This window comes from Myotis daubentonii, chromosome 1, assembly GCF_963259705.1.
Source record: "Myotis daubentonii chromosome 1, mMyoDau2.1, whole genome shotgun sequence".
Lineage (NCBI taxonomy): Eukaryota > Metazoa > Chordata > Mammalia > Chiroptera > Vespertilionidae > Myotis > Myotis daubentonii.
This window is the reverse complement of record NC_081840.1, coordinates 9,852,655-9,876,180: the sequence shown is the minus strand read 5'-3', so window position 1 is coordinate 9,876,180 and position 23,526 is coordinate 9,852,655. Positions and strand designations below refer to the sequence as shown.

Below are 23,526 nucleotides of genomic sequence, written 5' to 3'. Positions count from 1 at the left end.
ATCAGCAAAATTTGATAAAATTTTTAGCTATCCTGACCCAAAAAGAGAGAGAGAAAACTCAAATTACTAAAATGAGAAGTGAAAGACAAGACACGACTATACCAACCTTATAGAAATAAAAAAATATATAAGGGTATGTTATGAACAATGGTATGCCAGCAAATTAGATATCTTAGATGAAACAAGCAAATTTATAGAAAGACAAAAACTACTAAAACTGACTCAAGAAGAAATAGGAAGTCTTAATAGATCTATAATGAGTAAAGAGACTGAAGTTGTAATGAAAACCTTCCCACATACAAAAGCTCAGATGGCGTCACTGGTGAATTCTACCAAACATTTAAAAAACAATTAATACCACTTTTCCACAAACTCTTTTAAAAAGTAGAAGAAAAAGGAATACTACCCAACACATTCTATGAGGCCAGTATTACCCTAATACTAAAACTAGACAAAAATATCACAGGAAAAACTACAGAGCAATGTATTTTATGAATATTGATGTAAAAACCCTCAACTAATATCTTCATCACCTCTCCAAACTAACAAGTCAAGCTTAGCAACAAATAAAAGAAGTATATACCATGATGAGTGAGATTTACCCAAGAATCCAAAGTTGGTTTAATATCTGAAAGTCAATTAATGTAATATATCGCATCACATCACATCAAGAGAATAGAGAACAAAACTCATACAATTATCTCAATAGATGCAGAAAGCATTTGATTTAAAACACCCTTTCATTAAAAAAAATACTCAAACTAGTAATAGAAGGGATCTTCCCCAACCTGACAAAGGGCATCTATGAAAACCCATAGCTAACAACAAACTTAATGGTGAAAGAATGGATGCTTTTCACCTCCTAAGATCAGGACCAATAGAAGGGTGTTCACTCTGTCACTTCTATTCAACATTGTCCTGGAGGTCCTAGCCAGGGCAATTAGGAAAGAAAATGGAATAAAAGACATCCAGATAAGAAAGAAAGAAGCAAAACTAATCTCTATTTGCAGATGACATAATCTTATATATAAAAAAATCCTAAGGAATCTAAAAAGTATTAGAACTAATGAATATTCAGCAAGATTGTGGTATACAAAAATCAACAGAATCAACCCAAAAATGAAATTAAGAAAATAATTCAATTCACTATTGCATAAAAAAACTGTGTGTGCGCGCGCGCACACACACACACACACACCAATTTAGAAATAAGTTTAACAAAAGAAGTACAAACTTTATACCCTGAAAACTACAAATTGTTGAAAGCAATTAAAGAAAACCTAAATAAATAGAAAGAAATTGATGTTCATGGATCAGAAGTCTTAATAATGTTAAGACGGCAATACGTATCAAATTGATCTACAAATTCAATGAAATTCCTGTCAAAATCCCAGTTGCATTTTTCTTTCCTGAAATGAACTGACTCCAAAATTCAAATGCAAAGGAAGATGGGTAGGGAGGACAGTTCAGGGGTTCTGGGCTGATTTTGGCTGATCACCTTCCAATCGCTTGCACATGACAATGTTGTAAAATTGATTGTGGTCATGTAAGCACAACTATATGACTATATTAAAAGCCACTGTTTCAATAAGTGAATGGTACATATAGTATGTGAATTACATCTCAATAAAATGGTTAAAAAAAACCCACAGGTGTGTATCTGTCTGAAATGAAACATGTGACTCAGTAACCAATCCTGGTATGAAAATGGTTCCTTTACCTAGTAACTGCATTTTCTAGATCTGCATGTTGCTTCCACAATCTCCCTGTACAGATGGGGAAGCTGCTGCTAGAAGAGTCTTAGTGGCTTAGGAAATAAAGAAGCTTGAGCTTTCTGCCTTCGAGGGGGGAGGCCGCACTGGAACAGCATCCACACAGAGAGCGCGCTCCCTCCACCCGTCCTCCATCTGTCCACCTTGACTGGGCAGGGAGCATGAACTGACTTCCTCAATATACCTGGCACCTTATATGCCTGTCTATTCAGAAGCATCTAAAGCAGAAAAAAAACCAATGTAGGGTTTATTTTTAAGATATAAATATCACTTTCAAAATGAACCCGAATCTACTTCTAAATAGTTCATAAAAAGGGGTCAGCATTGTAAAGTGAGCTTGGGAATGGCAAGAACACATGTTCTATGAATCCAGATAAGGACTAAGGAATCAACAGGCTGTGAATTAGGCAAACTCATGGCTCAACAAGGACATGAAAAAGGAGGATAAAAATGAAATTAAAATAAGCCCAGGGAAAACATTAAGAATATGCTCACTTGTCTGAATTTGTACAAGAAAGGCAAACTGATCAAGATGATGAGGGAGAGAGACGCTTAAGAGGACTAAGAGACAGGTGCTTTGAGAAAAGCTGTCCCTTGACAGTGCAGCAACCACTTTCAGAAGGTACACATGTAGTAAAAATCTATTCCCTCCCCCTAACCACCCCTCCCTGCGCCCCCCGTGACTATCGGTGCTTTCTCCGGGGCCTGCGGTCTCTCGGCCATTTTTCTAATTTGACAACAGCGGGAGAGGGTTCCCCTCTTTATTTATACATGTTCCCTTTCCTTCACGGAGAGATTCTGAAATTCCATCGTGGCTTGTCCTTACAAGAACAGGCAAAGATGGGAAGTAAAGGCTCTGAGGGAAAAGTCAAGAATAAGTCCACCTCGTTCCTGCCTGCTTGCCCTTCTCACGGTCTCTCTCCCTCCTTCCCCTCCTTTCCTGGCCTGGGGAGACCCAGGTAGAGGCTACAGCGGCTCACTAGCCCATTATCCTCACAGGTGATCGAGTCCCAAATTTAAAACTTAAAATAACCAAGAAGTTCTAAGGAGACAGCACCTTCCAATCACCCGCACATTAACTCTCCTTCATATAGCTAATTCAGTTTAAAACAACTTTTTTTAAAACAAAAAGATGAAGGAATGGAAGCAAAGTACAAAGTTAACTTGCTGGCTTTACAACTAGCTTTCTCACTGACTGCATACAACGCTGGGCTTCTTCCGATAAATGGACTGAGAAGTCAGAGACCAATAGCAGCGGCTGAGATGGGAGCCTTTCCCGAACCGGTGCACAGACGTTTGCTGAAAGTGTGAGGAATAATGAGGTGCCTCGCTTAAGTTGGTCAATGACACTTCTTCATCGGGTTTTCTTTCAGGGGAAAAATATCTGCCCTCGAACTTCTACTCATCGCTGAATTTTCCCAAAGCTTCCCTCCCATCCCCTGACATAGAAATGAGGAATCAGCTCCCATACTTCTCTCCTGAGTAGACGCGGGCTTTCCGGCTGAGGCTGTAGGTTTTTGTGTTGGCTCCTTTTCGGAGAGGGTCGTCCAGAGGCGACTGGCACGGCGGGTCCTCCAGAGGGTTCCAGTAGCTCTGTTCACACATCCCCCGTAACAGGATCTCCGCCAGCTGCCTCGCTATGGTCTGGGACACACAAAGGAGCAAAGGCACAGCATGAATCTGTTTTGTGTCATTCAGTCACCCGTCTGCTCAATATTGTTCAGTCATCACTTTGTATTATGCACTCTTCCAAGGCTCATAATGAAATGTTTGGATGAAATTATATCAGTTGATGACAAAACGAAGACAGGATACACTAAGATATTTGGACAATTTCAAAAACGAAGTTCATGCCCTTCAAATGCCACCTGCCTCGGCTGCACTCTGGAATACTAAACCTGTTTTACAAGTGAAACTTTTGGTTGAGCTCTTTTTCAAAAACCCTTATAAATAACAGGTGAACTGCAAATATTTTCATCACCTCCCAAATGATGCCTGCTAAAGCCCACACTCCACAAAAAGCCACTACTCAACCTAGGTCAGTGGTCGGCAAACTGCGGCTCGCAGCCACATGCGGCTCTTTGGCCCCTTGAGTGTGGCCACGAAGTTTCAAACGCACTGTACGTGAGCGCCCGCACGTGGTATTTTGTGGAAGAGCCACACTCAAGGGGCCGCAGTTTGCCGACCACTGACCTAGGTGATGTGATCCCTGAAAAAATCTCTGCTTTGATGATAAGATGACGTCCAGCGTAGATTTTCAGACTGTCCTCCTCCCTAGAATGCCACGGCCTGGTCCTCCATGGCCCCACCTGGGACCCCGCTCCTGAGAGCCCTGTTCTCGGTGACCCTGGGACCCTGCAATGGAGAAGGCCACGTGGGGAGTATGGCTAATGACCAGGAGAGGCCTTTGTCCAACGTTGGGGGGGCATCTCTTTCCTCACCGTGAAAACCCAGGAGTGCCTGGTCCTCCTGAATTCGATGCAGATTACTACCTTCTCCAAACTCCAGCTCCACCGCCCACAGCAGCCCAGGATGATGTATGCGGGGAGGAGCACGCGGCTTCTACTAAGAAGTATTTTGTTGACTGATGCATATTAGTTTGTTTCCAATGACAAAACAAGAGGAAAGGTAAAAATAAAAAAAGAAAGAAGAAAACCCTTCTGAAAACAGAAGCACTGCACCTCAGGTGGCCCATGATCAGCCAGAGGCAGCAAAAGAAACCACCCACCGGCAGCTTTTCCAGGAGGTCTCAGCGCTCTGCAAGACGCAAAGAATGCTGATCTTCCCTGCAAAGGAGCCTTTTTTAATAATATGTTCCAGAGGAGACCTCTGCTAGGCTTTCATCCATGTGAAATCTCTTTAAATGCCGTGAGGAAACTTAAACACAACCAAATCACTAGCTTAGTGGTTTCCAATAATCACTGTGCAAAGGCAAATTTTCTTGATTATTCTCAAGTAAGACTCATTGGCTTTAACTGTCTATAAAAATGTGAAATTAAACCACTCCTATCATCCCCAACTGAGCCATCTAAAGCTCTCTTAAGAACACAATTTCCAGGGCCTAAACGATTCCTGAACTGTTTTGTTAAACCTTCCGCTCTAGTTTCACTTGGACTCACTGCAGTCATCTAGCTAATGACTTCTGCTGGGAGTGTCGACGGGCAAAAATGACCTGCGCTCCTGGCAGCTGAGCAAGAAAGGATGCTAAAGGAAAAAAGGCACAAGGACCTTCATTTCCTGGATATGGAGGGATTCTAAAATGATAAAAACCTCTGCCCCACACAGTTTGCTTGTCCACTACTAGATCGCAATTCCCTCGGGGCATTACCCTTCCAGAGAGACCTTTAAAGTAGGTTTTGATGTGTGCATATTCTAAAGGCACCCATCACTTCACCAGTGCCCTACCGATGAGAAAGGATGTCTGCTTGCATTCATTGAAAGCTCAAATGACGTTCAGGAAGAATGATTAAATACGAGAAATTATCAGCAAGATCACCAATATCTATCATACCTTTTGTTTTATTTTTAATTTTTAAAAAATGTATTTTTACTGATTTCAGAGAAGAAAAGAGAGAGATAGAAACATCAATGATGAGAGAGAATCATCGATCAGCTGCCTCTTGCATGCCCCACAATGGGCATCGAGCCCGGAACCCAGGCATGTGCCCTGACTGAAATCGAACCGTGACCTTCTAGTTCATAGGTCGAGGCTCAACCACTGAGCCACGCCAGCTGAGCCATATCATTTATTTTTTACCTGAAGGTTGCATTTAGCTTGCAGTTTAAATGCTTAAAAACTGCTGGTAACTATCAAATGAACTCAGAATTAAAGGAAGGAAAGGAAGAAAAGGGGCCCGAAAGAAGACTCGAACTTTTACATACAAACCCAGTCATGAAATGCACTTTTTTGTATGTATTTTAAAGTGTAATAAAATTCACATAAGATCACCATTTAACCATTTCAAGTGTGTACAATAACGGCATTTAGTACATTCACAGTGTTGTGCAATCATCACCACTCCCTGGTTCTAGAGCATTCTCATTACCCCCAATGAAACCCCAAACCCTTTTAAGCAGTAAGTCCCATTTCTCGTCCTTCCAGACCCTGGAAACTACTCATCTGCCTTCTGTCTCTATAGATTTGTCTAGCTGGGGTATTTTCCTAAAGTGGAACCATATAACGGTGGCCTTTGTTTCTGGCTTCTTTCACTCAGCATAATGTCTTCAAGGTCCATCCTCGCTGTAGCATGTCAGTGCTTCATTCCTTTTTATGGCTGAATGCTATTCCATTTACGGCGGCACCACATTTTGCTTACCGAGCTGTCAGCCGACTGACACTTAGATTGTGTCCATCTTTTGGCTGTTGTGAATGGTGCTGTTATGACCATTCATGCACAAGTTTTTGTTTGAACACCTGCTTTCAATTCTCTGGAGTATTTATCTAGGAGTGGCATTGCTCTAAGTGTACTTTTAAATCTTTCTCTGCTATGGTCTCACACCAGACTGAGTTTGACAAAGCAACTTTCCATCTCATATGAATATCACACATTTGCAGTTATCAGCTAATCTAAAAAGAATCAAATGGCTATTAAGACCAATGAAAACCCTGTCTGACGAATGGCAGTAGCTGGAGAGGCTTTCTGAGGTCCAGGAAATAAGACCCAGGAAGCGCCTCTCAGTGAGGGTGGGCTAAGAATCACTGCGCAAACTAGAAAATGGGGCTCCCAGGTCCTGCCCAGCACCGCCCAGCTGGCATTTCCGAGGCAGGCACAGGGATGTGGACAGGGTGGGGCAAAGGGAAGTTTACAGTTGTTCCCATGGAAAGTAACACAATAATTAATAATTAATAAATACAATAATAAACATTGTATTTCCCCTACTCACAGCTGTAAGCCTACTTTTGCCCTACCTTGTATTTAAGTTTCTCTCCAAGAATTCTGACACATGCCTTTAAAAAAATATATATGTATTTTTATTGATTTCAGAGAGGAAGGGAGAGGAAGAGGGAGATGGAAACATCAATGATGAGAGAGAATCATTGATTGGCTGCCTCCTGCATGCCCCACACTGGGGATCAAGTCCACAACCAAGGCGTGTGCTCTGACCGGGAATCAAACCAGGGACCTCCTACTTCTTAGGTTGGTGCTAAACCATTGAGCCATACCAGCCAGGATTCACACACTTTTGGTTAAGTATTCAAGGAATTAAAACAGTTTAACTTAGGTCACAGGAGGATCATCAACCAAGATCAAAGGTCTACTCTCATTTTGTTTTGTTGAAATATATTTTTATTGATTTCAGAGAGGAAGGGAGAGGGAGAGATAGAAACATCAATGATGAGAGAGAATCATTGATAGGCTGCCTCCTGCATTAGGGATCGAGCCCACAACCCAGAAATGTGCCCTGACCAGGAACTGAACTGTGACCTCCTGGTTCATAGGTTGACACTCAACCACTGAGCCACGTCGGCCGGGCTAGTCCTCTCATATTAACACTGACCAGTTAACAGCTGAGAATGTCCAGGGGCAGCTCCAGTCTACCCAGACTTTCTTTCAAGGCCCCTTCGCTGTAATTCTCAGAAAACAAACAAAGAAACCTGTCTTCCTTCCTAACGTATATCTATTTATAAGTTCAAACATATTAATTTAAAAATCATAAACGTTATAATGAAAGATATTCTCTAATTCTGAAAAATAACATTGAAGTTAGCAGCAGGCAGATTCCAACAGTGTATTCAATACAGTAGCTCTTTTTAATGAGAAAAAAACCCATTAGTTTCCTTAATGAATCAATATATATTTTTGAGAGACAACAATATGAACAAATGCTCCATATGTAAGCAATTTTGAAAGATGGGCTTTTTCAATGTGCTTGAAAAAGTTATAAAAACATTTGCCAACACAATCAGTTACTTATATTATGCTTCCAAATTTTGGAAAATGCTGTTATATTGACCAACTGAGACGTTTTATGGAATGTTGGGAGTAAATCAATGAGGGGGAAAAAGGCAATGATTTTTATCCATATTTTGCAGTGGTTTCTACTGTAAAACATGGATAAAAATTACTACAAATTGAAAAACTTTGAATTTCTTAAGGCACCTATAAATCACATGACCATGTAAATAAATATTGAAGACCAAGTGAGTTGTTGGTGGGGGAGGTATGTGTGAAGTCCATCTTCTCTCACCCCCATAGTCCCAGGAAAGTCTTTGGCTTAGCCATCTGGCCCCATGAGTTATATGTCTGCATCTAAAACTCTGGAGACATCTTAGAGCGTCGGCCTGCGGACTGAAGGGTCCCAGGTTCGATTCCAGTCAAGGGCATGTGCCAGGGTTGCGGGCACATCCCCAGTGGGAGATGTGCAGGAGGCAGCTGGTCGATGTTTCTCTCTCATCGATGTTTCTAACTCTCTATCTCTCTCCTTTCCTCTCTGTAAAAAATCAATAAAATATATATATATAAAAAAAACACACCTCTGGAGACATCAAATGGAAGATACAGCCTCGTTTCTGTGACAGGAATCCGTTAGCCTGGCCCCAGGGCATGCTCTCCTACAGCGTTTAAAGGATTTGTGATCATGGGAGGACAATTGCATGGATGACAGAAGACAAAAGAAACTGCGATCTTACATGGGATTTCTGCATCAGTGGTGACAGGCAGCATTTGCTCCCAATAAGCACCAGGCCTTTGCCCAAACCCTCACTCAATGGCTATGGCTCTGAAGGGCAAGCTATGAGGGTGTGATGAATGTCTCCAGGAAGGAAAGGGAAGGATTAAAAAGGAAGAGAGAGAAGTCAAGTCAAGGAGAGCTAAATGGCTGATCAACCCGTTATTTAACTTCTAAGTTTTACAGCCAATCCTAGAGGCCCTGCGCACGGTCCCTAGGCCTGGCCTGCGATCAGGGCCCCGCCCCCTGACACCGCCCCTCCCCACCCCCGTTCGCCATCGCCATCGGGTGATCGGTGCCTGATGGCCTGGGGAAGTGACCAAGAGGTCAGCTGTTCCCGCCTGCTTGCTGGCCCTGCCCCCCCTATGGGTGGCCATCAGGAAAAGGGACCAAGAGGTGGTCAGTACGCCTCATAGTGACTGGTCCAGCGGTCGTTCTGGTCGTTCTGCCGTTGGGGTCAATTTGCATGTTACCCTTTTATTATATAGTATAATTAGTTAAACAACTAGGTACTGCTAAGGGCTAATCTGCTTTGCTCTGTCTGTATGAATCATTAGCATAGAAGCGATCCCTTCCCGCAATGGCATCTGGGAGGGCTTACATTCTACCTGCCTTACGGGATGCATTTCTCATGTTTAAGAGAGAGCACTACAGACGAGCAACTGAAAAGATGCCCAACATCATTAGCCATCAGGGAAATGTAAACCAAAACCAGCATCTCACACCCACTAGGATGGCTACAGCGAAAAAGAGACAACAACAAATGTCGAGGGTGTGGGAAAACTGGAACCTCATAACTTCTGGCGAGAATGTAAAATGGTGCGACCACTTTGGAAAAGAGTTTGGCAACTCCTCTAAATGTTAAAAACAGAGTTACCATATGATCCAGCAATTCCACTCCTAGGTACAGACCCAAGAAAAATGAGCACATATGTCCACATAAGAACCTGTATAAGAATGTTCACAACAGCATTATTCATAACAGCTAAAAAGTGAAACAACCCAAATGTCTATCAACTAATGAATGGATAGGTAAAATCCTATATAATAAAAGCCTAATATGCAAATTGTCCCCTCGGGCGGTTGTTTGACCGGGAGTTCGACCGCTCACTATGACGTGCTCTGACCACCAGGGTGCAGTGCGGAACATGGCGGACATCAGCAACATGCTGCGACCTCTCGCTGGCTACCTGGGGGCGAGGGTGATGGGGATGGAGGTGTGGTGAGAATGCAGGGCGTCTGCTGAGCTCACTCTCATTCCCTCTGCTACCCTCCCCCGGGACAACAGGGCTCGTGCACTAGGGAAGCCCCCACACTCAGGTGCCGGGCGCCCATGAGGAGCCCGCCCCGCACCCACGCAGCATCTTCCGGGTGAGCCGGGCCACAGCCGCCAGGACCACAGGGGCCAGTTGGGCTCCCCGTGGGTTTGCACACAAGCCGGTCTGCAAGGTTGGCCGGGAGAAAGCACGCTGCCTGCTCGGCTTCCATGCAGCGCTGCTGGGCGGCCCACAGGCTCACGCGGTGCCCTGGCCCGCAGTGTCCGCCACGCTCACCACACCTACATGTGGGGACTCAGGTGCTGTGACTGAGGCAGAGGGGGCGCGCAAGGGCCCGGGGGCCCAGGTGCTGCCCAGGGCCCACAGGTCAGCTGGGACCTGCCCTTCCATACCAGACGCTCATACTTTGATGGCCGGCCAGGCCTAGGGACCGCACCTGTGAACAAATTTCATGCACTGGGCCTCCAGTGTCTTATATCCATACAATGGAATACTATTTGGTAATAAAAAGGAACAAAATGCTGGTGCAGGCTGCAACATGGGTGAACCTTAAAAATATCCCAAGTAAAGGAAGCCAGTCACAAAAAGACCACATATTGTATAATTCCATTTATATAAAATGTCCCAAAGAGGGAAATCTATAGAAACAGCAAGTAAATGAGTGATTGCCAGGGGCTGGGGAACAGGGAGAATGGAGATTGACTACTAATGGCTATGGAGTTCCTTTTGGGGGCGATGAAACCTTTTAAAATGAAATATTAGCGATGGCTAAACAATCCTGTACATATACTAAAAACCACTGATTATAAACAATTATATGGTATGTAAACTATATCTATTAACATATATGAGAGAGAGAGATATCACACTTAGTCAAGTCATTCACCACACTTACCATTCGCAGGTTCTGAGTTGTTCTCGTCTCTACCGCTCTGAGGAGCTCTCTGAACCTCCCCACTCCTCTGGTCAAGTTCCTGTGTGCACACAGAATTTGACAGGTTTTCCATCTGGTGTGTATTAACATCAAATGTTTTATACACATATTTCAATGCATTTTATCTACATAAAAGCTGTTGGCTATATTTTAAGCAACAATTATTCTGACTGTGCCCGTCCATCTTCGTTCAAATCTCCAAAACATGACCTAGGATTGATGGATTTTTGTGTTTCTGCAACCAAAATTTCTCACAAAAACAAAAGTTGGAAAATCAATTCTGAGGCTCCCTTCTCCCAGCCCCTCAAAAGCAAGATATCTTGCCAGAGTCTATCTTCATCCTTACGTGGCTCCGTGGTTTTCCTGCTCTGCTGAGTGGCGCTGAAATCTGTCTTTTCATCTAAAAGGTGGGTGGCAACTGGGCAACAGAAATATCCACAAGGCACCGCATGCAGTGTGGGGAAAGGCTACTTGTAACTTGCCATTTTTATGGGCGAGACAGAGAGAAAAGGTGTGAGAAATGCGGGGCTCCACCAAGCAACCACGCTGCATCTTTGCAAACATAAATTACCGCCCAATAAATCCATCAAGTGCTCCCCCCCCACCCCCCCGCCTCCAAGCCCTCGGAGAAGCCAAGGGTCAGAGGCCCCTTCTGGGAGCAGCTGTATGAGCATGGAACCTGAGCTGCCGGCGGCTCAGAACACATTGCATCCCGCTGCCCCACACACCTCACAGGGACGTGTTTGGTGACACATTTCATTAAGGGACAAATGATTCTTGAGTAACATCCTGGTCAATATATCCAGGCCCCACTTGTCCTCGCTGAAAGCTGCGCCCGGCTGCTCGGCTGGCGCACTCCCCAGCCGGTCCCTTTACATTGAGCGCCGCTACCGCCTATGACATAACTCGGGGATATTTATAACCTGCTCATTAGAACACATCTCATCTTTCCAAGACGCCGCAGAGCCGGTCAGCCGGTGCAGACCTGTCAGCCAGCCCTGCAGGCTGTGGCAGATGCTCCAGGCATTTGGCCCTCTTCTTGGATGACATTTTAAATTGCACAAAGGTATTGAATCAAACTGAGTGTGGGTTCTGTACGTTACAAACACCCGCAAGGGCTATCAATTCGCCTCTTCTACCTACATGACATCCCAGAACTCTCATTCACAAGAGCAGCCCCAGAACTTCGCTCAGTTTATTGGCACGGGTACACAAAGACGCCCATCTTCCTCTCACCCACACGGATCGGGTGGTAGCAGATCAGTGTTTTATGGGGGCACAGAAAGGGAAGCGCGTGCTCAGGACTCGAAGCAGCGCGGGAGGAGATCTAAGAGACGTGGGTAAGAATCAGGTAATAGGCCTGGGGACATGCAATCTCCTTTGCTTTCCCCTTCGTTTGCTTTTATGGGATCCGTGTTCTCAGGCAACAAAGTGCATTTGCTTTTGGACTGAAGCTCGGTTCTCATAAGCAACGTGGGGGAAGGACACAGCGACGGCTAAAACATGGACGGGCCGAAAGGAGTCGTCTATTCTATTCCAGAACCACTGATTAAGCTCCCACGATGTACAAGGCACAAAAGCAGTGGCACTTTGAACGGTATGACAGGGGTGGGACTGAGACGCCACAATGGGAGGCCCAGGTTTCGAGGGCTGTTTCCCAGGGTGGAGATCAGGCCTTGCACGGGCAGCATCAAACCTACACACTGTAACTCAGGGAAGGCTGCAAGATGGGAACTGGTCACTCAGAGTGAACCCGCGTCCTCCTTGCAGAAGGAGTGACTTATCGAGGCAAAACCACAATTTTCTAGCTGTAATGAGCTAACACTGTCTACTCATTATGACACGGAAGGGGCATGGCTTGCTCAGGTCCCCAGGCCCGGCAAGGGAGTGAGCTGGGAGCTCTGTCACCTTCCTGGGCAAAAGAAACTCGAAATGAAGTACAGCTCAGGAGAAAGCACAGACTATGAGATCAAGAGCTCAGGTCTATGTTTTGTGTCATTAATATGCAAATTACTTAATATATATAGATACGCGGCACACGGTACTCATTTCATGCATTCCAGGGATGACAGCCAATGAGATGCTTCTAGGAACCGGTTCACAATTGGAGAAAATCTGTTGGCCCAGGGCAATGCCTCCGTCCGCCTTCAAGGAGAAGGATGGATAAATTGACCTCCCCTCGAGGGCGGAGGTGGCTCTCCCGTGCAGGACCGGGGCCCTCTGGTGGAGGCTGGAGGAAGTCCCCCGGACCAAGGGGCAGTCACATGCTAAGGGGAAAGAGGGCCTGTTCCCAAAGCACTGACGTTACCTTGGAAGCAGATACAAGTTTTTCTCAAACTGTTTCTAGTGTGTTTCTGTGAATCAAATTCTTCCTCAAACTGGGAGGCATCCTGCCGGTGAACCAAGGCTCCACAGCGGCCGCGAATGTCTCGGCAGGCCTGGGGCTGTGCTGCCCCATGAACCGCGGCCCCATCCGGCCGACCGCGAGGCTGGCTGTCCAACCACAGGCCAACTCGGCAGCAGGAGGAAGGAGGAGCTGAAGGGAAAAGGCTGCTCATTGTAAATATTAGAAAGTGAAGGAGAATCCAGATGCAGAAACATGCGATTCTCACGGACGCCCACACCGTTCGTACATCTGTAGGTCGCATCCTCTTATTCAGCCAATCGCTTTCACTGTTGGCAGCAGAAAAAACAATTTCTAATCTAGTTGGATAATCACGAGACAAGGAACAAAAAGGGAAATTCACTTGTAAGAATTACGTTCTAAAGGCTATGAAATAGCCCGACTGGAGGCAAGTCAACAAACGCCACAGGATTGCTTCTTGTCTCTGAACTGTTACTTTATTGTTAAAATGTTGTGATCAACAACTAGGTGGAAGGAACTGCTGCTTAAAACCTCTGCTCCAGAATGAGGTGAGGCGAGGAGTGTCCCTGGGGGTGAGGGCTCCCACAGACCCCTGACAGGAGGTCAGTCACCCATTTCAACACCCCTGACAGAGCGCAGTGATGTCAGAACTCATTACGGCAAACCATTCTCCAAATGAATGTCCTTGCCAACCCCGGAGCAGCAGGTGTGTTGGCAAGCCGTCAGAACGCGGGGTTCACCCCTGCCTGGCTGGGGCCAGCTCCCCGAGCCGGGTGCCTGTTTATCCGGGTCAGACCGTTCCCAAACAGCTCCGCTCTGACTAAGGAGAAAGTGCCAGCAGGTCCCTGGAGCACCAGCCCGTTTTCCGCCAGAAAAACAGGCAAAACCCCGCTTCCACTTTCCAGCGTCACTGCCTGTCCCCAACCCAGTGTCCCACGGCCTTGCTCTTGTTCAAACGCAGGCAACCTCCTGCTGGGTCTCTGTCCCTTTTCATGGGGACACCGTTTCCCTCTCTCTGACCTACTTCCATTTTTTCCTTCTCTCCTCCCTTTTCTATCTGGTCTCCTCCTCCTCCTGAATCTCCTCCTTCCAGGGCTTGTCTGCTGGCCATGAGGTCAGTGCAAAAGCACGACTTCCTGCGGACTCCGGGGGGAGGGGCCTGTGGCTTGCCTCTTGACCCCCTGGGCCCTGCAAGCAGCACTTTTGAGGTCCGGCCTCTGAAGTGTACATTCTTATGAACGAGCCTGCAGCAGCGCCTGGTTCTGTTCTAGGCCTCGGAACGACAACCTCAGCTCCTGAATACCGTCACCGGGCCTGTGTATCTAACCGAGGGGGGGGAGGGGGGGCGGGATGGAAGCAGGGCTCCCAACCCCAAATCAAAAGGGAAAACTCAGAGACTGAGAACCACGTCGCCTCGCGATGGGCGCTACTTCAACAGCAAGCTCAGAATAGGGCTTTGTGCTTCCTCTTCCCGTTTCTTGGGAGTGAGAAGGGAAAATACAATTCTCCCCCTTAACTTATCCTTCTAAATTATCGTCTGACCTCAGAGCTTGGCCCAGGCCACCAATCCACTTAAAGTCATTATCTACTAACACTGGTGTGCACAAAGTCCTGATGTGAATACTTTTGTTGTTCTGGATGTCAAATCCCTGGTCTCTTACCAACCTTCACTTCTGGAACTCCCAAGTGGCAGGTTATTCCAGCCTTTCCTGAGCACCACGTCCCAGGCTGAGGACACACTGGCGAAGGCCAGCACCCCTGCCTCAGGGAGCTCAGAGGCTTCACAGCCCCCAAAAGGGCCTTAAGGACCAGGGTCTTTGTTTTGCCCACTAACATGTCCCAAATACCTCAAACAGAAAGCGCTCAGTATATATTCATGGGGTGAATGCAATTCAGAACTGCCAGAGTCAGATGAAGCGAGGCCACAGGGCGTACATCCCCCTGCCTCTCGTCCCCCTTTTCGGCACTGCTCGTGATGGGCAGTAGCACAGCACAGCTCTCTCCTACACAGAATCCTCATGTGCCCGTGGTGGCTGTGCCTGGGTGCCCAGGGGAGGGGTGACACGCTGGTACCAAGCGATGTCGCCGGGCATGCCTGGCCTGACAGCTTCGAGAAAGCTATGTAGATAATGAGGATTTCAAGATTAAAAAAAAAATAATCTTCCAGACACTTCAGGGAAACTTTCCTTCCCATATGCCTTTACACATGCTCCTCTGTCTGTCTGAAGTGTCCAAAGAAACTTCAAGTCATCCATCAAGACCCAGCTTCTCCGGGAAGACCAAGGCACCGGTCCTGGGCACTGCCAATGGGAGCGCCTGTATTTTGAGCACAGGTGACACTTAACACACTGATTTTCATGTGTATTTACGTCTGTCTTCCAACCAAAACTGTGACCATCTTGAGAGCACAGGCCTCTTTGTACCGCCTCTCCATGTCCCAGCAGCCTCACAGAGCTAACCAGGCACCCAGTGACACCGAGTAAGCGGTGGACCCCACCCCACCCCCACAAGAGTGAGCACAATCTTCTATTCTGAAATCCCTTTCCCATTCTCTTTGCTGAGAAGAGCTTTCTTGATTACCAAGGGAACGAGTGAATCCGGTACTTCTTACGTCAGGAGACGTGCCCATAGGTGTTCTGGACAATGTCCATGCTTATAAGCCCAGGAAAACAGATGTGTCGTGCACCTCTAGGCCCATCTCTCTCTGTTCCCAAGCTCGGGAATCGCTTCCCCTCCGTTTATATAACCGTATCATCAATTGGAAAAGTCTGAAATCAAAACCAGAGACCCAGAGCCGGAAAGTGGGGCAAGAAAAGGCCATCCTTCACCGTCCAAAGGCTCTCCTGGCCGCTGTCGGCTGCTGCCCCGCACGGGCCCAGCTTCTGTCCTCTGCACACTCTGGCCTCGGATCCAGTGACATGTGTTGTGAAGACAGATGCTCTCGCGGCCGTCATGGATCCGACCCACAACCTTGGCCTCGTTAGCAAAGGACTCTCTCTGACCAACGCAGCCAGCCAGCTGCAGCCCAGATACAGTGACGGGTGTGACAACCATCCGCGCTGGGATGTGAACAAGCAGGCGAAGCGTCCGGAAGTCTCATTTCAAACCTAATGAGAGTTGTACCAGGCTTAACAACATTTTTTTTGCCTACCTCAGCAACTGAGGCTTCCTCGGGACAAAAGCAGAGGGAATAGGGCATTTTGGTCAGCCGGCAGGGCAGCAGGCAGCAGACAGGCAGGCTCTGTGTGCCAGGCAGTAGAGGCACAAATCTACAAAGGCCCCGAGAATCCTCTCAGGGTCTCGACAGGGACATGCACAAAGGTGCCTCCCACATGGCGTGCTGAAGGCCTGGATGAAAGCTGGACCAACTGCTCCGGGAGCTCAGGCAGGGGAGCGACTCAGCCTTCTGCTCTTTCTCCCACTCCCAATCCCCGAGTCTCCGAGGAAAAAGAAATAGGGCCAGGCTTGCCCGGTCTCATGTCCTTCCTTCTTTCCAACCGCTGGGATTGAGTCAAAGGATAACCATCCTCATTCAAAAAATAATTGTTGATCCCTGGCTGGTGGCTCAGTTGGTTGAGCACCGTCTTGTACACCAAAAGGTTGTGGGCTCAATCCCCTGTTGGGGTGAGTATGAGAGGCAACCAATCAATGTTCCTCTCTCACATTGGTATTTCTCTCTAAAATCAATAAACATATCCTCAGGTGAGGATAATATATATATATAGCCACCTGGCCGGTGTGGCACAGTGGTTGAACAATGATCTATGGACCAGGAGGTCATGGTTCTATTCCCGGTCACAGCACATGCCAGGGTTGTGGGTTTGATCCCCAGTAGGGGGCATTTAAGAGGAAGCTGATTAATGATTCTCTTATCATTGTTGTTTCTATCCCTCTCTCTGAAATCAATAAAAACATTAAAAAATTAAATACACACACACACACACACACACGCACACAGTGGGGCCTTGACTTATGAGTTTAATTCGTTCCGTGATGGAGTTCGTAACTCAAATTACTCGTATGTCAAATCAATTTTCACCATTACAATGACACGTGATGCTGGGCTGATGTTGTGGCGTTCACTGTGACGTTCACTGCGCCAACTAGCGGTGGGGTATCTGAAGCTGACTCGTAACCCGAATTTTAGCTCGCAACTCAAAGCAAAAAATCGGCCGAGAGATGGCTCGTATCTCGAAAAACTTGTTAGTCGGGACACAAAAAGTCAAGGCCCCACTGTATACACACACACACATATACACACACACACACATGTTGAGGGCCTACTGTGTACAGGGGAGGCAATAGTGATTCAGCCAATGAACATGCTTCCCCAGGAACTTATAATGATGCTCAACTTAACCCTAGAAGCCAAACAGTTTTTAACACAGTTGGACTATTCAATCTAATAATATTTTTAACAAACAAACCAGCATCGCACATATAAGGACTGTTCTCCTAAGTATTCGCCTGGAAATCCACATCTTTGTCGATAAACTTAGGCATAACAGAGCAGTCCCTGAATGGGCTCTGGAGCCGGACTGAATGGGCTCAAATCCAAGCTTTACAACTCACTGCTGTTGATCTGGGGAAAGTGCCTGTGCCTCAGTTTCCTCCTCTGTAAAATGGTGAAAACAGATGTGCTCACCTCATAGACTGGTTGCAAGCATTAAATGAGCTCATACATGCAGTAAGTGCTTTCTGGGTGTTGGCATTATCACCACCATTATCCTCAAAACCCTGCCATTGCTCCAACAGTCTTGGAATTCTGGAATCCACCGTCTCGGCAATTTATAGCGCAGGAAAGTCTGTCTTACTTCTTTGGAGTCATTTAATTTTGAAGGGGGGAAAGGCATTCCCCAGCTGGACCCATTCATTCACTTCGCTATTTACTGGAAAACCTATCATGTCCTCAATGACGAGACAACTGATGTCGGGTGAGGCTAGGAAAACGCTCCTCCTCTGGGACGCTGGTCACGCTCAGGAAGTCACGGTGACATCTCCCAAGATGCCAGTGTCCATGGGGAGGCGGACAGAGTGTCCACCGAAGGCCACTGGCCCAGGGCAGCCCCGAGGAGCGGAGGACCCAAGGTGCTGGCGACCGGCTCTGTCCTGCCCTATCTCGGCGAACGCAGCTAGCACTGGAGAGAGTGAAATCAGAAGGGCCAGCCCAAACTCACACGTGAACTTGGGTGGCTGAGCCGCTGACGGTGGCTTGAGTGGCTCACATTGGAGGTTTGGGCAGTTGAACCACCAGGGCTTTATCAGCGTGTGATTCAAAGCCGACGCTGTACTTTACTTCCACGGAGGAAAGCGTCGGCGGCAGGTCCGGCCGGAGCTGGAGGGCGGGTGAGGAGAGCAGGAGTGGCTGGGGCTCCGCACGCCTTGCCTCACGCTAATGACACGGAACACGGAGGAGCACCAGGCAACTTCCCATTCATCTTAAACGCCAATAAGCACATTAGTAGAAGAAAGACAGTTGAGGAGGTAGAAACGGCCTGCTACCAATATGAGTTCAAACACTAATCGATTCTTAGCAGCAAAGTCACACAGATAAAAAGGACGTCTGACTCTCCTGTTCCCAGGCCAGCGGGGCTGTGAGCGGGACAAAGGCAGAAAGGACGTGGGGGGAGGGCAGTCCATCCTCCCGTGCCACACCCTGGGGCTGGCAGTGAAGAGCAGGGGAAGAGCAGGAGCCCCCTTCCCTGCCAATGGGGAAACAGGAGGCCTGCATGTACAAAGCCACCTCGGGGACAACGTTTCAAGAGCTATGAATAAAACAGTCCAAGGGACTCAGTTAAAAAAAAAAAAAAAAAAAAAAAGGCCTTTCAACGTAGGGGTCACTGGTCCCAGTGGCTTCAGGAGCCAGGCAGGCGGCGGGCCTGGGTGAGGAGCGGCTGGGGGACAGAGGGGAGCCACTGCGGGGTGCTCAGGCCCAGGCCTGCCCAAGGCGTCCCGTTCCCAACCAGGCCTCTTACACGCAACGGGGAAGGAGAGGGCTCTGCTGGGCAGCTGGTGACGGGAGCCTCCCATCTGCTCCTGGGGAGGCAGAGCGGCTGCTCAGTGTGAGGCCTGCTGCTGGGATTCTCATTCTCGTGAGTCGTGCCAGGTACGTTGCTTGGGCCTGGGAAAGGCAGTAAGTTGGGGACAGAAAAGAAGAAAGGGGCAGCCCTAGCCGGTTTGGCTCGGTGAACAGCGAGTCGGCCTGCGGACCGCAGGGTCTCGGGTTCGATTCCAGTCAAGGGCATGTGCCCGGGTTATGGGCTCGGTCCCCAGTGGGGGGCGTGCAGGAGGCAGCCGACCCATGATTCTCTCTCATCATGGCTGTTTCTATCTCTCTCTCTTCCTCTCCCTTCCTCTCTGAGATCAATAAAAACATTTTTAAAAAGGGGGGGGGCGGGCGGGGCCAAGGGTTGAGCGTGATCAGGAGCAGAAGGGGAAGGGAGAAAGGAGTGTGAGACGTGGAAACGTGGCAGAGGGAAAACACCCTGATGCCAGGCACACGCCGAGAAGGGGAGGAAGGAGGGCAGCAGGCCTCACCTGCGTCCTCATCTATAAAATGGGACTATGCCTACTTCCAACGCCTGGGGAAGCTCCTGGCCCGGTGCTCAAAATTCCGTCAAACGTCCCACTGCCCAGCCATCCGCTGCCTCCCACCACCCGCCATCTGGCCCTCCGTCCCACAGATAAACATTTATTGGGCAGAAGCCCAAAGCAGCCACTGGTATGTTTGTGTATCTTTGGTTTAGCAGAAAATAGTGCAAAATCAGAACTGTTTTCTATTATATACTATGTCAAAGTTTTCTTCTCAATTAACAAGTATTTATTTAGCACCTTCTGTAGTTCTGTGCGTGAGAAAGCAAAGGCCCGGAGAAATTATGTAACATGCCCGGGATCCTCACGCAGCCTGCAAACAGAAGAGTTAGTGTTTGACACGGGCCCAATCTCATTCCAGCGCCAGAAGAGCTGCCGCTGTTCCCTGCCGTGCAAAAGCCCGCAAACAAACTGGAAACTGTGACTAACTCCCGTGACACAAAAACAAAAGCATCACAGAGGCGGGAAGGGAGAGAAGCAAGAGAGGCTGGGAGCAGCAGGGCCAGATGACGCCTCCACATGGACTCACTACATGGGCTCGAAAGAAGGAGCGGGATTTGTGGCCCCTTCCCGGGGGGGGGGGGGGGGGAGGATGACAAGGGGACAGCAGAGACAGAACTCGGAAGTAAGACAGTCAGACAAGGGGCTAACGTTGACAAAGTGATGGCGATATGGAAATGGGTCTGTCCACAGGTCGTTAGGACAAGCTTCTACCTGAAATCCTCTCATCCTTGCCTCATTTATCTGGCCCTTCCCAGTGAAAATGCACACCAATTACTTAGATGGTAGTTTGACTGCACCTATGAGCCACCTATAGAGAAAAGGCTTTGTTAAGTACCTTATCGGGGCCAATGCCACCTGTGGGGCAAATATTTAATTTGTGCAGGGGAATGAGCTATTTTCAAGCCCCTCTAAGCCATCTACAAGAGCTGACATCTATACTAATAAAAGGGTAATATGCAAATTGGTCAGGACGCCCTCACACAATAACCGAGTAGCGGCCAGACATCCCCGAGGGGTCCTGGATTGGAGAGGCTGCAGGCTGGGCTGAGGAGACCCTCCCCACCCCGTGCACGAATTTTGTGCACCAGACCTCTAGTCCTATATAATAAAAGCCTAATATGCTAAGTGTCCGACCATTCGACCTGTTGCTATGATGTGCACTGACCACCAGTGGGCAGATGCTCCAACTGGTAGGTTAGCTTGCTGCTGGGGTCTGGGAGATTAGGACTGGGCCGGACATGCCCTGGAGCCCACCTGCAGTCCCTCCCTGGTCCTGATCGGGCACCGGTGGGGTACCTCGGCCTGACCAGCACCCTCTTACAACCCAGGACCCCTTGGGGGATGTCGGAGAGCTGGTTTCGGCCCAATCCCCACAGGCCAGGCCGAGGGACCCCACCAGTGCATGAATCCATGCACCAGGCCTCTAGTTTACCAATAAACCACTGGCAAGACAGTTAACAGTTATTTTACTCTCTCATCAGCTCCCCGAGGACAGTGACTGGGCCTCACATGCCAGGACAGAATAAGACCCGGCTGCATACCCACTGCTCACAGGCTGCTGTGAGGATCACACAAGGTAGCAGTCCTTGCTCCGTGAATGCTAGCCATCATCATCATCTTCTGCGGAGGCAACAGTAGCCAGTTCCAGGCCATCCCCTAGCCTCGTGGTCAGCAAACCACGGCTCGCGAGCCACATGCGGCTCTTTGGCCCTTTGAGTGTGGCCATGAAGTTTCAATCGCACTGTACATGTGCGCCCACACGTGGTATTTTGTGGAAGAGCCACACTCAAGGGGCCGCAGTTTGCCGTCCACTGCCCTAGCCCATTGTTCCAGATGGTTCTCCAACCAACCTAGTGAAGCATGCTGGACTTCATTACCTCCAACGGACAAAGAGGGAAACTGGGTCCCGGAGAGGGGAAGGGTGAGATCTGCCCAAAGCTCAGTGAGTGAGTGGCAGAGCCAAGACTAGAACCTGGACCTCTTGATTCCCAGTGCAGGGACACCTCCTGCCCTCTGCTGGGCACTGTTCTACCCCACCTTTTATGTCCCCCTCCCATTCTTTTTAAATCATTTTATTGTATAAAATATAGATACAGAAAACCATAAAAAATCAAATATATTGCTTAGGGAATTATTATAAGGTAAACACCCTTGTAATTACCCCCCTCCCAAAAAAAGACCATTGTCACTCACCCTCTAGTTATCTAAATAAATGGAGACCTTGGATTGGAAAATTCACTATTGTTAATGTGGCAATCCTCCCTAAATTCATCTCGAGATTCACTGCAGTCCTTATCAAAATCCTGGCAGCTTTTTTTTTTTGGTAGAAATAGACAAGATGATTCTAAAATGTATATAAAAATATCAAGGACTGAAAATAACCAAAATAATTTTGAAAAAGAATGAAGTTAGAAGACTTACTCTATATATTTTTAAAACCTGCTATAAAGTTATATATTCAAGCCAGTGTGGTATTGGCTTAAGGATAGACATATAAATCAATGAAACAAAATAGAGACTCCAGAAATAAACCTTTACATTTATGTTCAATTAGTTGTTTTTTACTAATGTGTCAAGGCAATTTTATAGGAAAGGAGAAGACTTTTTAACAAATGGCGTTTAGACAAATCGATATTCAGATGCAAAAAAATTTAACTCAGACCCTTATCCCATACCACATGCATATTAACTCAAAATAGATCAAAGATCTGCATGTAAAAGTAAAAACTATAAAACTTGTAAAATAAAACATGGGAGAAAATCTTTGTGGTTTTAGATTAGGTGAAAATGTCTTAGATATGACACCAAAAGGATAATCCATAAATAGAAAAACTGAAAAATTGAATTTTATTAAAATTATCTTTTCCTCTTTAAATGACATCACTAAAATTGAATACAAACCACAGACTGGCAGAAAATATTTACAAATGCTGTATCTGATAAAGAATGTGTATCCTAATAATGACAACCCAAATGAAAACAGGGCAAAATAGTCAAACAGATATTTCACCACAGAAGATATGAGAATAGATAACAGGGACTGGAAAAACTGCTGAACAACATTAATCATTAGGGAAACGCAAATTAAAGCTATAAACCCACTAGACGAGCTCTAAGTTAAAAGCTGGCAATACCAAGAGCTGAAGAGAACGGAAGGAAACTGGGACCCTCAGATACTGCTGGTGGAAATGCAATGTGGTGTGGCCACTTTGGAAAACAGTTTGGCAGTTTCTTAAAAAGTTAAACATGGACTTATCAGATGACCCATCCATTCCATTCCTATGAATCTATCCAAGGGAAACGAAAACATGTATCTGTGGAAAAATTTGTATGCAAATGTTCATAGCAGCCCCAAAGTAGAAACAATCCAAATGCTCATCAATTGGTGAATGGACAAACAAAATATAGCATATCCATACAACGGAATAACTAACAAAAAGGAGGGGCCTATGGGCACATGCTACAACGTGGGTGAACCTCAAAAAATTTATACTAAGTTGAAGATGCAAGACATAAAGGACTCAGATCCCACTCCTGACACCAGAAAAAGACAAAAAAAAAAAAAAGACATAAAGAACTACTAGATATTCTATGATTCCATTTATGTAAAATTTTTAGAAAAGGCCAATCTATAGAGACAAATAATAGCTAAGTGGTTGCCTGGCACTGGGGTTGGGAGTGGGACTGATTGCAAATAGGCTTGAAGAACTCTTTAGGGTGATGGAAATGTTGTAAAGCTGAATTGCACATGATTGCACTGTTGTATAAATTTATTTAAAACTATTAAACTGTAGCCCAGGTGGTGTGGCTCAGTGGTTGAGCATCAACCTGTGAACCGGGAGGTCAGGGTTCTATTCCCAGTCAGGGCACATGCACAGGTTGTGGGCTCAATGTCCTGTGGGGGGCGTGCAGGAG

The 23,526-nt window shown here is 47.0% G+C and overlaps 1 protein-coding gene across 8 annotated transcripts in view; it reads right to left on the bottom strand.

The window, feature by feature from the left end:
- Positions 1 to 23,526, bottom strand: part of TTC7B (tetratricopeptide repeat domain 7B) — a 188,274-nt gene that overhangs the window by 103,702 nt on the left and 61,046 nt on the right. For all 8 annotated transcript variants that reach the window (XM_059688157.1, XM_059688174.1, XM_059688212.1 and 5 more), the window contains 2 exons: positions 10,614 to 10,692; positions 3,244 to 3,416 (listed from right to left, as the gene is read on the bottom strand). In XM_059688157.1, coding sequence (XP_059544140.1) covers positions 3,244 to 3,416; positions 10,614 to 10,692 — 252 coding nt within the window. The remainder of the gene's footprint in view (positions 1 to 3,243; positions 3,417 to 10,613; positions 10,693 to 23,526) is intronic.